This window comes from Poecile atricapillus, chromosome 10 (assembly GCF_030490865.1).
Source record: "Poecile atricapillus isolate bPoeAtr1 chromosome 10, bPoeAtr1.hap1, whole genome shotgun sequence".
Taxonomy (NCBI): Eukaryota; Metazoa; Chordata; class Aves; order Passeriformes; family Paridae; genus Poecile; species Poecile atricapillus.
The window spans coordinates 13,239,085-13,254,445 of NC_081258.1; the positions used below are offsets into that span (position 1 = coordinate 13,239,085).

At 45.9% G+C, this 15,361-nt stretch overlaps 1 protein-coding gene across 1 annotated transcript in view; it reads left to right on the plus strand.

Annotated features, from left to right (window-relative positions):
* Positions 1-15,361, plus strand: part of NECAB2 (N-terminal EF-hand calcium binding protein 2) — a 71,481-nt gene that overhangs the window by 35,391 nt on the left and 20,729 nt on the right. Inside the window, exon 3 of the mRNA XM_058846266.1 lies at positions 2,182-2,290. Coding sequence (XP_058702249.1) covers positions 2,182-2,290 — 109 coding nt within the window. The remainder of the gene's footprint in view (positions 1-2,181; positions 2,291-15,361) is intronic.

Genomic DNA, 15,361 nt, shown 5'->3' on the forward strand with positions numbered 1-15,361 from the left:
AGACTCTGAGATAGGAATCAGGGAGTGCTTTGGCACAGATTTTAAACACAGATATTTCAGAGGCTGCAGCAAAAATGCATCCTGAAGCACGTTACTAAAAAGAAAAAAACTCAAAAACCCAGAGCAAAACAAATCAAACAAGAGTAAAATTAAAGAAGTTATAAGATGTAAACTAGATAAAGAGTGTGGATTTTTTGCTTCAAACATTTGTGTTTTTCAGAGTTAAGCAAACTGTTAATTCAGATCAAAGTACTCTCCTGAAAAAAAAAAAAAAATCCACTTCACTTTACAGTTTCTCTTTCCCAGTAAGTTGATTTATGTGACTTCCCTGGGAATTTATTTTTGCTGCCCTCTGTGTGGAAGGACAGTTTGAAGGTGAACAAGCACTGATTTATGGTTTGCAGGTAAAGTGTTCCATATATAAAGAATTGTTTAGCCCTTGTGGGATTGAAATGCTGTCATCCTTTTGATCTCAGTGCTTGAAGATGTGCATTCATTGCCAGTCAGGATCAGAAGAAGCCAAACCTTGATCTTGGCTAGGATACTGCATAAACAGGAGCAGAGGGGGAAAAGCTTCTTATCCAGTTGTGCAATATGGAGAGGTGGAGGTGGATGGGGCTCCTGCTCTGGACAGTCTTTTTAACTCCTTCAGGGACAGGATGTCACCACTGGCTGAACCTCCAGGTGACACTGCTGAGGGGCTTCAAGCAATAGGTTCTTGCTGAAGTACAGGTGCTTTAGTGGTCTGTAATCAGAAATAGCAGATTTGGGACCCATCTTCTGAGCTGTGCATTGGTATTCTGCACCCTGCCTCCTGCAAAAAGGGCACGGTCTGGGCAAGGAATGCAGAAAAACAATAAAGGCAGCTGGACCCTCTCTGTCCTCAATGAGCCATTGTGGTGCTCTGGAAATGGTGCCCTCTTCACCCAGTGCTGCTGTAGACTGTTCTCCTGCTGTGCTCCTTTCATAATTGCCAATTAAATGGGAATCTTAGACTCAGTTTATCACTGTTCTAAATTTGTCTATGCCAGGCAAGGGAAACTGGGTTAGCATTTAGCAATGCAGGTAGGTTTCAGGAGCAGCAGGCTTACTTTGGGGAAGAAATATTGATGCGTGTGTGGAGAGTTGGCTAATTTTGTCCTCTAGCATCATTTCCTGAGAAAGAAACAATGGGGTTTATTATTGATTTGATTAAATAATAAATGATACATTTTCCTACCACAAACTAGGCAGCATTTCCAGTCTGTGATTCTTCTGTAGATATGAGTGGAAATATTTTAAGTAATATGTGACCTGGAGAAGTTTTCCCCTCACACCAGAGTGTGGTGTCAGCATCTTGGACCAGAAATGGTAAACTAAAGTTTCTTAGAGTTTATTTTGTTTCTCTCCTGTTGCTTTATTGCTGAACTTCACAGGAGATTTCTCACAGCCAGCTCCATTCCTGTCCACAGAGCACAGAGCAAGGCTCCAGATTTATCAGTTAAATGTATGCCTTTGTCACCTTTTCAGTCAAACTTGTGAGGGTCCTTCTTTTAGCCCCTTGTATATGAATTTGATAATTTATTTTTCTTCGTGGTCATTTAAAGAATTTGTAGGAGCCCCAGGATTAAATTAACACTGGGACCAGTATATAAAATAACATAGAAAGTCTATGACCAGATTTCCACATCAGTGAAATAGCTTCCATGTAACATTTCTGTCCAGAGCAGGGAGATGAACTGTGGTGGAGAGGATGCAACTGGGTGGAGATGTCAAAAGATACTGCTGGGTCTGTTATAATTCCAGCCCAGGCTCTTTTCCCATCTAGTAAATGTCCCTTAATGACTGTCCTGCATCATTTGAACGTAGGGTAGACAAAACACTCCATAATTTCCTCAGTGTAATTCAGTTTTAGGATGAGGTTCGCCAGTTTTTCCTCTTTGGGTTTGAGCCATGCTTTGGGTTTATATCCCAAATTTTTGCCAATGGCCAGTGCATCCATACCCAGGAGCATCTTCCTCAGCCAGAGCTGCAGGGTCCCACCCTGAGGCCTGTGGGCTCTGCAGTGGCTGAGGGCCAGTTTTGCAGAAACAGTTGGAGCTAATTTTGGTGTGAATCTTTAAATTTGTAAATAACTCTTGATTTTCAGCCTTGCCCCCTCACTTTGCTGTTCCCTAATGGCAGCTGTGTTGCTGTTTGCAGATGATGGGAAGCTGTCCCTGGAGGAGTTCCAGGCCTTCTTTTCTGATGGGACACTCAATGAAGAAGAACTTGAGAAGCTCTTTCATACCATTGACTCAGACAACACCAAGTAAGTTCTGTGTGCTGACCCCCTTCCATCTCACAGGGCACTTGGATCATGGCAGGGGTGTGCAGCAGCAGTGCTTCACCTCTGCACAGGCTGCAGCAGTGCAACTCGCTTTGCAAAACTGAGCAAAATCTCCATTTCTGCTTGGTTTGTGTCTCATCCTGACAGCCATTATGACTTCTTTTGTCCTGGTGGTTTTTTCAGGCCATTTCCAGTAGTGCAACCTGGCCTTTACAGCATCTGAAGCAGTGCTTAGTTTAATGTGGGCATTTAAATACCTCTTTTAACTTTTTCACTTTATCTAAAAGCTTTGCTGTGCTATAAAAGGCAGCAGAGTGAATCTCTCTAAGGTAAGACCTATCCTGTCTCTTTGTGATGTCTCTGTATCCCCACACCTGGACCATGCCTCCTTCACTTCCAATCCAAAAAATCCCCTGGAAAGCGGTGACTGTTCAAGCACTTACAGAAACGAGCCCCTTTATCCTCAAGGTGATGTTCTTCCCAAGGCCTGTAGCCCCTCTTGTGGATGCTCTGCCTGTTCTCTGCTCCCCAGAGCCCAAGGTGGCTGTTCTGGCCACACAAAACCTGGCCAAGGCAGCGAGGGCTGGACCCAGGAGCAGCCCTGCACTGTCAGCATCGTGGCTACAGCAGCAGCAGGGGAAAATGATGGCAGAGGAGGGCTCTAAGTGTGCCTTTAGTCTGACATAACATCGAGGTTGAAGCTGAACACGGCACCTGAGTGCTCTCCCTGAGCATCAAGTGTCTGCAGGCTGTGCCAGGCTCTCAGATGAAGCTGACAGACTCATTAGCAGCTGATGTTTCCTTCCCCCTCTGTCTTTGCTGCCTCTCCCCCAGTGCTCCCTCTGCCTGCCTTTGCCTTTGGTGGGGTCTGAGGTGTTTGTGAGCCCCCTGACAGTGTCTGGTGCCAGCAGTATTTGGGATCAGCCCAAAGCCATGGTTTTCCAGCAGGTAACAGCAGCACTGGGCACCAGCACAAAGGACACAACCCACTGGTGGGGTTTCCCTTTCCAAGAGGAATCTGTCTCCAAAAGCCTGAGTGGTTTTGTCTGTTTGAAAATACAAATGAAAACCAGCTTTGAGTCATATTCCAGTGTGACTCCTATTCCTCTGGAGAGAAAAAATCTGTCCAAAAAGCTGAAGAAAAGAGAATCCTATTTCAAATGAGAAGTCTCGAAGCAAGAGATTTAAAAATAATAATCTGGTTAATTATAAAGCCTTCTGGCAGCAGGGAGATGGAGTTTTGCCCATGTGAGTGGTGCATTTTTTGCCACCCATCCAAAAGATCCCCTGGAAATCAGTGATTGTGCTGCTGGAGGGCACTGGCACCAAAGCAGCAGCTGTAAAACTCATCCACACAGTACAGGGACTGCTGAAGAATTTCCAAGAGCAAAGTTAATCAGAGGTTTCTCAAAATAATGTATTTCCAATGTGTGTACTCCCCAAAGTTTATTCCAAGGTCAAAAATACTGAAGACCAGCTTGATATTTACCTTTCCCTGAACCAAAGAAAGTTTAGTGACCTTATTACTAAAACTATCTGGGAATGATCCATCCTTTCTAAAGGCTCTTCTTCCACAGGCACTGAATTGGTGGTGCCTCATGCTCTGTGGGTGTACTTATCGAGCTCCAGGTGATGCTCCCAGATGGGTTCTCATCAGATTCTGGGACCTGGGTTGTCACCTGCCTCTGCTCTGAAATAATTTATGGCACTGCCTGAGTTTATCAGTGCCCACCTGGCCTTTGGAAGGATGCAGATGGTTCATGTGCAATCCAGGGCACGTGGGGGTGAGCGTGGCTGTGTTTCTTCTGTCTCCTTGAAATGGGAAATTGGATTGCAATCTGGTTTTGCTTGGGGATTGTAGGGAATTTGCAGCTTGCTCCCAGCCTTAGTAAGGGACATCTTCTAAACTGGACAGAGAGAAAATGTGCCATTTGTAAATGCCATGCAACAGTGCTGCTGGCAAGGAGCCTTGCTGAGCAGCTCCCAAGCGTGACAGGAGCTCCCACAATTCAGGAGGATTTGTCTTTAGCCAAGCTGGCTTGATACAGTCATCAATACCTGTTAGGGACTGGTGCTTGCAGAGAGCAGTGGAGCATCTGCTGTTCTTGGCTGGAAGGAAAGCAACGAGCTGGTTACGCTTCCAAGTTAAATCCTTGCATGAATTGGCACTTGTTTATTGATTTAGAAAGCATAGACATCTACAGCAAATTTATCAAGTTGGGGAAGGAAAATATTCCTTGTTTTTAATCTGCAAGAGCTCTCTCAGTCTTCAGAAAACCTATTCTGAGCCAGGCTTCCTTCTGCAAAAGTGTTTTTCACTATGAACTGAGAAGTTTGCTTGACTGCATTCTTGTGTCCAGTACAGTCCTTCAAGTCCAAGTCATGTGTGCTTTTCCCCTTGCTGTGCCTTTTGTTACCCTCACAGGGAATTGGGAGCTCTGTGGGAGCCCGGGCAGGGGGATGCTGCCTCCAGGCACTGGGGTTGCAATCTTGAGTGCTGCTGCCACTGAGTAAGAGACATGGAGCTTTCATTTTTCCATTTTACAGGGGAACATAGGAACAATATTAACTTTATCTTTCCCAAAGGCTGTTTGAATTACAGTTTTTGCTATTTGATAAAAGTTTATTTATTTTTAATATTTTTGAAACTCTGCTTTATCTCCTCATTTTTCTCATATTGGCCATTGTGTTTGTTTAGTGTGCAAAACAAGGTTTGCTATTGAGATTACATTACAGCAAGAGTAGAAAACGAAGAAAAATATGCTCCTGCTGATTATTAGTAATTGCTGCTACCAGACAATTACAAAATGTTGATTCAATTTCCTGGAGTATTTTTAGAATCAGAGAGCTGCCCTACTGGAGTAGATAAAATGAATGTCTGTACCTGTTTCTTGACTGGGATTAGCTGGGGAGACGGTGGAAAAGAGAGAAGCTGGTCAGAGGAGTGGGAGGATGATGTGGGTTGTGGGTGAAGGAGTAGCTGTGCTGCTCTGGAGAGTCAGTCCTGAGCAGCAGTGGCTGGAGGAGTGTGTGCTTCTATCCCAGAGAGCCCAGAGAGACCCCACTGACAGCAGGCTTCACTTAGGAGGATGTTGAACTGGAAAGGGAGATTCCAAAATAACCCAGAGGGGTTAATGAGTTTTTTCCATTCTTCTTGAATGCCTGGGAGTGTCTCTAGGGCACTAATGGTGTGGGGTGCTGGGCTTCAAACACTCACCCCAGGTTTTATTGCCAGGTATCTCCATGCAAGAACTCTGCTGTAGATGCCTTCATCACCAAATAATTCATCTGGCAACAGGAACATGCAAAATGTGCCATGTGCGTCTCTCGGCAGTTTTGGGCAAAATTGTATTCATAAAGCTGCTGTTACTTAAAAACAACAAAAAAGTAGCATTTTTCTCTCTGTTGCTCACACTGCCTGCCCTCCTCTCCTCCCAGCTACAGCTGGGGAGCAAGAACAAGACATTGCTGGGTAGTTCTACACTGCTGGTTTTAGCTGGCATTTCAGGAGGCTTCAGCAGTGCTCTTTGGGGAGCTGCCTGGAGATTACTGGAGAGATAATTGTATGTTACTATTCATATCAAAGCTACTGGAACAGCACAAATAATGTGCAATATATGTGCATGTATGTATGGACACACGTAACAAAATGTGTACTTTTTGTTTAATGGTAGAAATGGGCTTTGGAAAACATTGGATTAATGGTTACCTGGAAATCCAGTTATATTTGCAGGGCTGTCTACACACTTTCTTACTTTTTCTAACAAGATGTATCAATTTTAAAAGGAAAAAGTCATTGCAGATGTAAAGTCAAAGAAGTTTTAGGTTCACAAATGAACAGATGAAACCCTTTATAGGTATTCCTGTGACAGTGGACAAAGCTTGCTTTCTCTGACTCACAGCTCCCATCTTCTGCCAGCTCCCTGGGCTGGCACTAACTCCCACTCTGCACCCCCTTGGAAGGCAGAAGCACCTCTCAGCCCTTGGGAAAGCACAGGGATGTCAGATGTGGCTGTTAACTGAACAAGTGTAGTCCTTGCAGGGGATTTTAGAAATTCCTTCTCTATCTCGTGCATTTTTCATAGCTGCAGAGGACAATCCTTTGGGGAGAGATCTGCTCACTGGAGCAAGACTGCTCAGATGAGCTGTACAGGTCCATTCACAAGGAGACAAGGACATGGCATTAGCATTCTGCTGCTCTGTCAGTTGTTATCTCTTCTCTAGGCTTACAGCTATTCTTTTAATGGCTTTATTCTCCCCCTCTCCCCGGTCTAAATGAGCTCTTCTCTCCAGTGGCAAACACTAGAAAAGGCTGGAGTGCGCACGTAGGATAATTAACAGAAGCTTCTCAGAAGCCTTTGCAGCTTCCCCAGGCTGTCACTTTTGCCAGAGGATTGTGACAAATGGAGAACTGAAGCCTCTCTTGCTCTCCAGCCTGTGCTGCACTGGCAGTGCCACCTCCCACCCTTGGAGGCTCTGCCCTGGGGCAGGGTGTGGTCCAGAGGGGTAATTGCAGGGGGAAACTGGTCACCTGCCTTTGGGATGCTGAACAACATCCTTCTCAAGAACGAGAATCCACCTTCCTCCTCTGACCCCTCAGCTGCTCAGGTACCACAGGGAGCTGTGCTGGACACCACAGTAATTTGGGGTCACTTCAGGGTGCAGAGGTGCAGGGTGTAGTCAGGGTAGCTCCCAACCTGTTCAGTTCCAGAGTTGGGGGGACAGGTGCAGGGCCCCTCAGGGGCAGGAAATGATCCTGATGAGCTTCTCTGCCTGCACTAATTAGTCCCACAGCGGAGCAGAGCGTGTCAGGCCGACACAGCTGTGCTGCTTCCAGCAGCTCCTGCACTTTGAGGGACCCACAGTGCCAGTGAGGACAGGGAGGGAGCTTTGCACTGCCCCTGCTTTTACTGACATCATCAGGGCATTTGTGGGGCCAGAAGTCCTCAAAATGGGTCTTATACTTTCAACAGATTATTTTGGTTCTCTGTTACTTTGAATGCATCAATACCCAAAGGTGCAGAAGAGTTTCTCAGCACTCTCCTTCCAGCACACAGTCCTGCTCCAGACCTGGACACCCTCAGTACCTTCTGCACAGCAGCCTGCTGTCCTTCTGCTCCAGTCCTTTTTTTCCTCTGGTGGAAAAGGTCTGTTGGTGCTGCTTTGTTTGGATGCCACAGTCCCTCCAGGTACTACTGTGAGGTGCTTTGCCTTCCCACTACCCACCCCAGGTGTGGTGTCCTTTGCTGTGAGGCATCTCCCTCTGAGAGAATCCCCTGTGTGCAGGGACACTCCAGGAGCAGTGCTCTGCTGTCTGTGCTTTTCTCTGAGTTTCTGCAGTCCAATCCTCTCAAATTTGAACAAAAAGTGCTTCTAATTCTTGAGCAAGAACAATGATGATTATGATTGAGTACATTTTTCCTGGGTTTTTTTTTTCCTCCCCCTCCCTAATCTTGGCTATTTGCATTGCAAACCTGATTCAGTGGAGTGCTGGGTTTGTCTGAAGCCTGCACTACAGAGATGGCTGTGCCCATTGAAACCAGCTTCATTTCTGAATATGGAATGTTCTCAATTAACTCCCTGGGAAATAAACTACGGATGGTTTAATCAGCCAAGATTTTGATTAACTGATTCAAGAGACAGTTCTTGTCTCTTCAGAAAGGGACAAAATGATTGCACAAAAATTACATGTCTTGCTCTAATTTCTGGCTCTCAAGAGCATGGGCATTTGGTGGATTTTGTTTATGTAGAAGATGTTTTTGAGTCCTAGCTTATTCTTCTCTAAACATGTCATTTAAACTACACTGTGCTCTATTTTTCATTTAAGTGAAGAAATACTTGGTGCCAAGGCCGGTGCTCAGCATCTGCGTGCTGATGGAGACACAGAACGTCTCAGGCTCACCAAAGGGGCTTTAAAAACAAATCACCCAGTGGGAAGGTCACTGTAAGAAGCACAAAGCCGAAAAACTGCACAGAATCTTGTTTGAACTAACATCTGAGAACATTTTTCTATTTCTAATCCTATTTCCCAGGTGTTTTCCCAGGCAGGCTCTCTGCCAGGTCCCCGGGGAGAGCCTGTCTTGTGCTGAGGCAGATTGGCTCTGGGAGAAGCAGGCTGGTGTTTACTGCAGAGTGCGAGGATTGGGGAGGGTTTATCTGTGCAAATGGAGTGAAGAGCAATCGCATCAGAGACTTTTCTAGCTGGGAAAGGGGCTCAGCACATTATTTTTTGGATTGTGCGTGGCCATTCTGCATCACTGGTTTTCTGTTCTAGGGAATGGAAAGATACCAAGATCTTGAGTTAAAACCCATGAAAGTGACTGAGATATTTAATTCTAACCAGCCACTTGTGTTTGAGTTGTGTCTGAGGCATTCAAGGAAATGGTAGACTTTGCTTGCAGCTCCAATCTTGCAAGTTTATCAGATTTTTTTATTCTGGGTACATGTGCTTAGGGCACCAGCATCAAGCAGCAGACATGTCCAGCTGCTCTTTGGTGGGCAGAGCAAGCTGTCTGCCTTGGGACTGCATTTGGGAGGAGGTTTTTTAGACAATTTTTCAATGGCAACAGGGTCCAGGGGTTTCTTGCTTTACTATTCCTTTACTAATTCTCTGGCAGTTATGTGTTACATATCCAAACCTGCACATTTGTAGCTCTAATTCCTTCCTCTCCTACGCACAACTTTGGTAATAAACAAGATACCTGCAATATCTAAAAGCAGTAGAAGGCTGATTTAATTTTACCCCATGCTCTCAATATCTTGTTATTTCCTTCTGGCAATTAGCAACCCATTCAGCTGAACACTGAACAATCCCTCTCTCTTTTGCAGTTCAATATCACAGAGATTACAAATAGAAATTGGATTAGCCCAGGCTCCCATATCAAGTGGAAATAGGGAAAATGTTAAATATTCACTCATCAAAAAAAGGCCATTTCTGACTGTTTCATACTGTTGACAGTTTGTGCATGAAAACACAGGAGATCCTCTCCTCCCTCCAAAAAGAGTTTGTTTTAGTGGTTTGGTTTTAAAACTGAGCTAAAAGAAATAATGAAAGCTTAAGAACGTGGATAGATGACTTCTTTTGATGCAAAGGAGAGGGCCAACAAGTGGAGGGAAGTGTAGCTGTGCTGCAAGCCAGAGGGATTTGTGCTGTTTCTGTGCTCCCATGAAGGTGAAAAATCGCAGCATCCCTTGGCTCTCCTGCCCAGGAGGGGCAGGACCCCGGCACAGAGGGGTGAGGAAGGGCAGTCAGATGGGTGGAAATGGCTCTGTTCTGGGGAACTCTGCCCTGCAGGCTCCAGCTTGGAACATCTCTGAAACCAAGACAGTGATTTCCAGTCCATGTTAGGACAACTGGACAACTTTCTCTTTCTTTGGTTTTTAAAGCGCTTTGCCAGCACTCCACAGCAGGAGGGCTGAGTCTAGATTTTGTGAATGAGCACCATAGGCTGAAACCCTTCTTTTCCTTCCCTTTACTTATTTTATATTTTTCTGCAAGTAGGGAATCCACATAGCACAAAACCAAAATAGTTACTGCAGCTATCCCTGTAAAAGAGTTTCCATTCACAGCAGTCCAAGAGCACAGCTGGCATTTAAAAGTCTGTCTCGAGGCTGATCACTTTGAACAAGCCTGACAGCAGAACTGATGCTCTGTTAACTGCTGTATTTACTGCTCCTGAAATGCATATGGGAGATGAAGAGCTGGGTTTACGAGCAGGCTGTGCTGCAGGATGGGGGCTGAAGACACTGCATGGGACCAGGATATCAAAATTAAATAATCAGCTAGCTCAATGCAATGTGATGGTAACATCACAGAAAATCAGGCTGTGTTTCCAAAGTGGAGCTGGTGGGGACCCTGAGAGCAGAGAAGTTGCATGTGCTGCCTCTGTGCTGCCCATGGCATGTCCAGCCCATCCTTCCAAGGACTACAGTCCCAGTTTTGCCTGGCATTGCCAGGCAATGGATATAATCAATACAGCAATCATCAATCTAATAAATCTGGAAGTGCCATCCCTCCTAGCAACTAAGTTACTCATAGGCTGTAATTAAAATTAAACCTGCCTTTTCTTTTCTTTGATGCACTTGTGGGCAGAGTGATATTTTTCAAGAAAATGTCATCCATAAAAAAATAAAAAATAAAAAAGGGTTTCAATGTAATTTATTAGGAATTTGGCACATGCAGAGACTTGAAAATGTTTCATACTGTACCAAACATCTGTTTTACTTAAGGTGGTGACTGTACTTAAAAACTGTTGGATTAAGCTTAGTAAATTAGTGTGCTGTGTTGATATATTTTTCAGGATATTAACTGTGCTGTTAGCAGGAGTTTTTTTGTGTTATCATCTTGTTCAGAGTTTTTGTGAGCTTTTCAAGAGATTCTTCTTTTGTGAGTGAGTGGTTAGAGGTTCTGGCCAACTGTGCCAATAAACCACAAAATGGTTTTACAAGGTACAAGGAATGATCCAAGAGGGCATTGCCTTAATCACCTAAAATTCTCTTCCTTGGGCAGAAACAGCTGCACCAATCTTTGCTCTTAACAGGTCCTGGGCAGCCCCAAGTGGACATGGAAGGGGGAAAAGCCCTGCCCTTGCCCATGGTGGAGTTGCAGAAGGCTGTGGTGCCCCAGCCATGGGCAGCGAGGTGCGGCGCTTTGTGAAGGGCAGCAGTGGGGCTGCTCTGCCTTGGGCTTCTCCTGCACCCCCAGAGTCTGGGGATTTGGGTTCACAGTCAGCCCTCTGAGGGAGGATTTCCCCTTTGTGCTGTGTTTTGGATGTTACTGTGCAGAAGCCACGGGGCAGGAAGGGCAGAGCCTCACGGATGCTGAGCCCGGTTCATTGCAGCTCCCGAGCTCCGGGTCTGTGTGGCACCGAGTGGCAGCCTGCAGTGCCACATTGCAGCTGCTGACAAATGTTTGGGGCTTCACAGGTGCCAGTTTATTTCTCCTGACTCTTTTTAAAGTGACATTTATTTCTCTTTTAACTAGTAAGAGCTTTGAGCATGTTTTTCAACAGCATCCAGACCATTGTTTCATTTTTACCCAAATCCAATCACTTTGCTGCCCCTGATAATTAGAGCTGGGTGTATTGTTCTGTCAAACACTTCACCACATAGAAAATGTTGTTTTGGTTGTCTTGAAACTACTGATGAAAGAAAGCATCTGGTCTGTGTCGGGGGTGGTTTGAAGCTTGGGACTTTCTGAGGATGGTCTAGAGGCACCTGGGGTCTTCACAGTTCTGTTTCTGACACCTTCCTGTGGCTGTGTGGAGGCAGCTGGGTTACATGGAGGCTTGGCTTAGCTATGACCAGTGTTTCACAAGTGTCTGTGGCTGCAGAACACATCAGTATGCCAAGAGAGCGAGGAGCTGAAGCAGCTTTGAAATACAGCAGCAGTCTTTGAAAATGAGAAACTAGCAAATAATGTGTTATGTTGAGATGGTCTTCATCTTTATGGTAGCTATTGAGTCCCTGAAAGGAAATGAAATGAGTTGTGCTGCAAGAAGCAGTGTTCAATCCTCCCTGCTGCCCCTGACAAAGTGCCTGTGCTGGCTGTATCACTGCAGAAGCCAAAGCAGGAGTGCTCCTGTCAGCAAACCCAGCCCAGTGTGCACAGAGCTGGTGCTCACTGCTCCTCACGCCCCTGCACAGCCCTGCCTCCCTCGGGAGGGGAGCAGGGACACGGTCCACGTTCCATGGGACCAGCAGGGTCACTCCTGGGAGCCTCTGAGAGCATGAGCCATCATTGCAGGAGAGTTTCCTCATTTTTCAAAGCCAGGAAAACCCAGACCACAACCCTTCCTTGGGGACTGTGATGAGTGTAAAACTGGGGGAGGTAAGGGGCTCTGCCAGGAGAGGCAGGGATGAATCCAAAAGACAACCAACACCTGAGATTTCACAGGATATTCTGCATTGGAAGGGATCCACAAGGATTATTGAGTCCAGCTCCTGTGTGAATGGTCCCTCTGGGCATCAAATTCACAAGCTTGGTGTTACCAGCACCATGCTCAGGCCAGCTGAGCCAGTGAGCTCACAGTGGGCCCTTCAGCTGCTGCATCCATATCTGCACTTGGATGGTTTGGGACTTTAGGGATTGTATTTAGCAAGTTCAATACCCTGCTCATGCCATTTTTGTAATGTTTATTACTGCTGCAAGATGAATGTAACTGTATTGCAGGTCACTGGCTAGAGAAGAGACATCTTCCCATCACATCCCTAATTACTGCTCCTGTGGAGTGCTATGGCAGCTGCCTTTTTCCAGGGCATCTGCAGTCCAGTATCACAGGCTTTGTGGAGCAAGTCCAGGCATTTTTGGACATCAGCCACCCATCTGGGGGTGTTCAGCCTCATGATGTATCAATTAGGAGTCAGTGCTCAGTGGTAGCCACCCATTTTTTCCCCCCCTCTCCTTTCCTTTTGCAATCAGATCTGGAATAGGATTTGTAACACAGGCACATTGCTGTGGGTGTTTGAAAGCTGCTCTGAGCCAAGCTCAGGCTCTGGCACAGTGGGAAGGACAGCACAGTGGGCAGCTCTGCCTGTAAACCCTGCAGGCTGGGCTGGGCAGTGGCTGTAGGGTGCAGAGGCACTTTGCTGAGGGTGTGACTGTCCCCAGGAGAGCCACCAGACACACCCAGGGATCTGCCACGGGGCTTCCACATCAAGGAGGAAGAGAAGGCAGTAAAGGTCTTCTGCTGATCTTCCCCATCATAGCAGAAGGTCACCTAAAAGGGCATCTTTGGTGATGCTGAAACCACAGAGGTGGCTATCTGAGATGCTTTTTGCCTGGCTTGGGCAGGGGGAGCCCAGCCTGCAGGGAACTGAGACCTCCTGGTTCCTCTCTGTGCTTCTATAGGCAGAACAAGTCCTCTGTGGACCCCCTGTGTGACTCTGCAGCAGCTTCACAGGGTCTGGTTGAGCAGGGAGGGAACAGCCTTGAAGCAGGATGAATAAAGGAGTTTGTTTCATCCTGAGCCTACCAGATTTACTGTGCTTGTTTGTAAAGAAGGTCAGTTCAGTTTACCTTGAAAAATCAGTTTTTTCCACATTACTGGTTTTTAATGAGGACTCTGCTGCCCTGGTGCTCCAGAGGAAAGCACAAAGTGCAGAGTTCACAGCTTTGGGCACCACATTTCCTGTGAACGTGGGTGTGTGGTTTGGAAACTGGATCTGGCCAGCATCTGAGCTAATGAGAACTCAGACGGCTTAAAAAGGCAAGGAGCTGCAGTGAAAACCATGTGAAAATATTACTATTAAAGTATATTAAATACTGAAAGATGGCTCTCCAGTGGGCCTGAATGCCAGTGTGCTGTGCAGCCCCGGTGCAATGATAATTAAGGTTTGTAAAGCCTCCACCTTCCCTCTTGCTGAGCAGAGAGCCACCCTGTCACAGGGTGTGGAAAGAAGCCAAATTTCCCCTGTCTTGGTCATCATCTGCCTAAATCCCAAGGAAAGGTGTGCAAGGAACAGGAAGAAGCCAAACCCCAGGTTTAGGTGAGCAGAACATCCTCAGGGGGCACCAGATTTCAGCCTTCCAACTAGTGAGTGAAAATCTTGTTGATAGCAAGGGCAAGTAGGAGGAAAGAGACCATCTTCAAAGTACATAGGATGTGTTAGAAACCCCAATCCTGCACCACAGGTGATGAGACTATAATACAAAATTAATATGTGAACACTTCATACAAAATCCTCCTTTTGCTTCTCTATTTCTGGGAAATTCTTTGTCCCTATTTTTTTTTCTCTGTGTTACCAGGGCTTTGGAGAAAAACATGTTTTGTTGCTGGCCTTTCAGAGGCCCTTGCTGTGATCACCAGGTGCTCAGTGATGGAGCACATGCCAAGGGAAGGATGAAGTTACTAGTTTTGCTTTGGAGAAGGCAGCACTTTTCTCCCCTTCAGGAGCCCCCATGGGAGCTGTTCTCCATAGGTGTTTTAATCTAAATCATTGTGCTTCAGTGCTGGACATGTCCCAGTTAGGCAGTGATCCATATGCACTCTGCAGAACTTTTCCTCTTTCAGATAATACAGATTTGGGGAGAAATCTGTGTCTGGGGGGAAATGATGAACCCTGTGTCAGCTCATGCCTCATGGCTCTCCATGTGTGGGGCTTTCTGCCCCACTGGAAAAAGCAAATACCTGCTGGGCTATGTCAGGTTCACTGCCCACTCTCTTTATTGTTGTAAATACAATAGTATTTACAGTATTGAGTAGGGAACAGGTTAATTGTGCCTGCACCAGTGTGTGCACCTTAGAATTATTCCTGTGAAGCACACCACAAATTCATGTCATGCAAGAAACAGGGACATTTGGCAGCAGAGAAAAACCATCCCTTAAGGTAAAGCCTGGTGGGCACCAGAGCCCTAATTGCCAGCTTGCCACAGCTAAAGGAATTGAGACCAAAACTGATATATTTCCTGAATCCTCCTCTGCCTGTGTCATTTGAAGCTGCAGGTGGCTGGATGCCCTTGTGGCCATGGACAGCCTTGGCATATGGTTTCTGCTGTTTCTTTGCATGTGGAACACCAGATTTTGGAAGTCCTTCTTTAATTAATACCTTAAGAGTGATTTGGGTTTTTTTCTTAAGCAAGCAGGTGGGTAAAGGGGAGGTGCTTGGATAGGACTTGGGAAGGATTTACCAGGATTCACCAGAAGATACATCGATGGGATAGGGAAGTTGTTTAATTCTTTAGAATTATTCAGCTCCTGACTGGAATACAACATTTGGTATTTATCTTGCTCTGCCTGGAATAATTTCTCTCACTCTGGGGTTTGTGTAAAAAATTTTTAATTGAGTTCAGAAACTAATGATTAGAAGTGACCATCTGTGACCCCTTAGTAGGCATCTGGATGCATATTTGCCACATCTGAGGTGTCGAGATAACACAGCACTGTTGCTGATGGGACTAGAAGCCTTATCATCAGATATAATAATACTTTCCAGCTGCACTTGTTGTTTTTTAGTCTCTCCTAAATGAAAATGAGTTCTGCAGGTGGCTAATGCTAGAGGATAATTTGTTTCCGTGCTCGTTTGAAGCCTTGTAGCAAACCCAAAGCTGTGAAT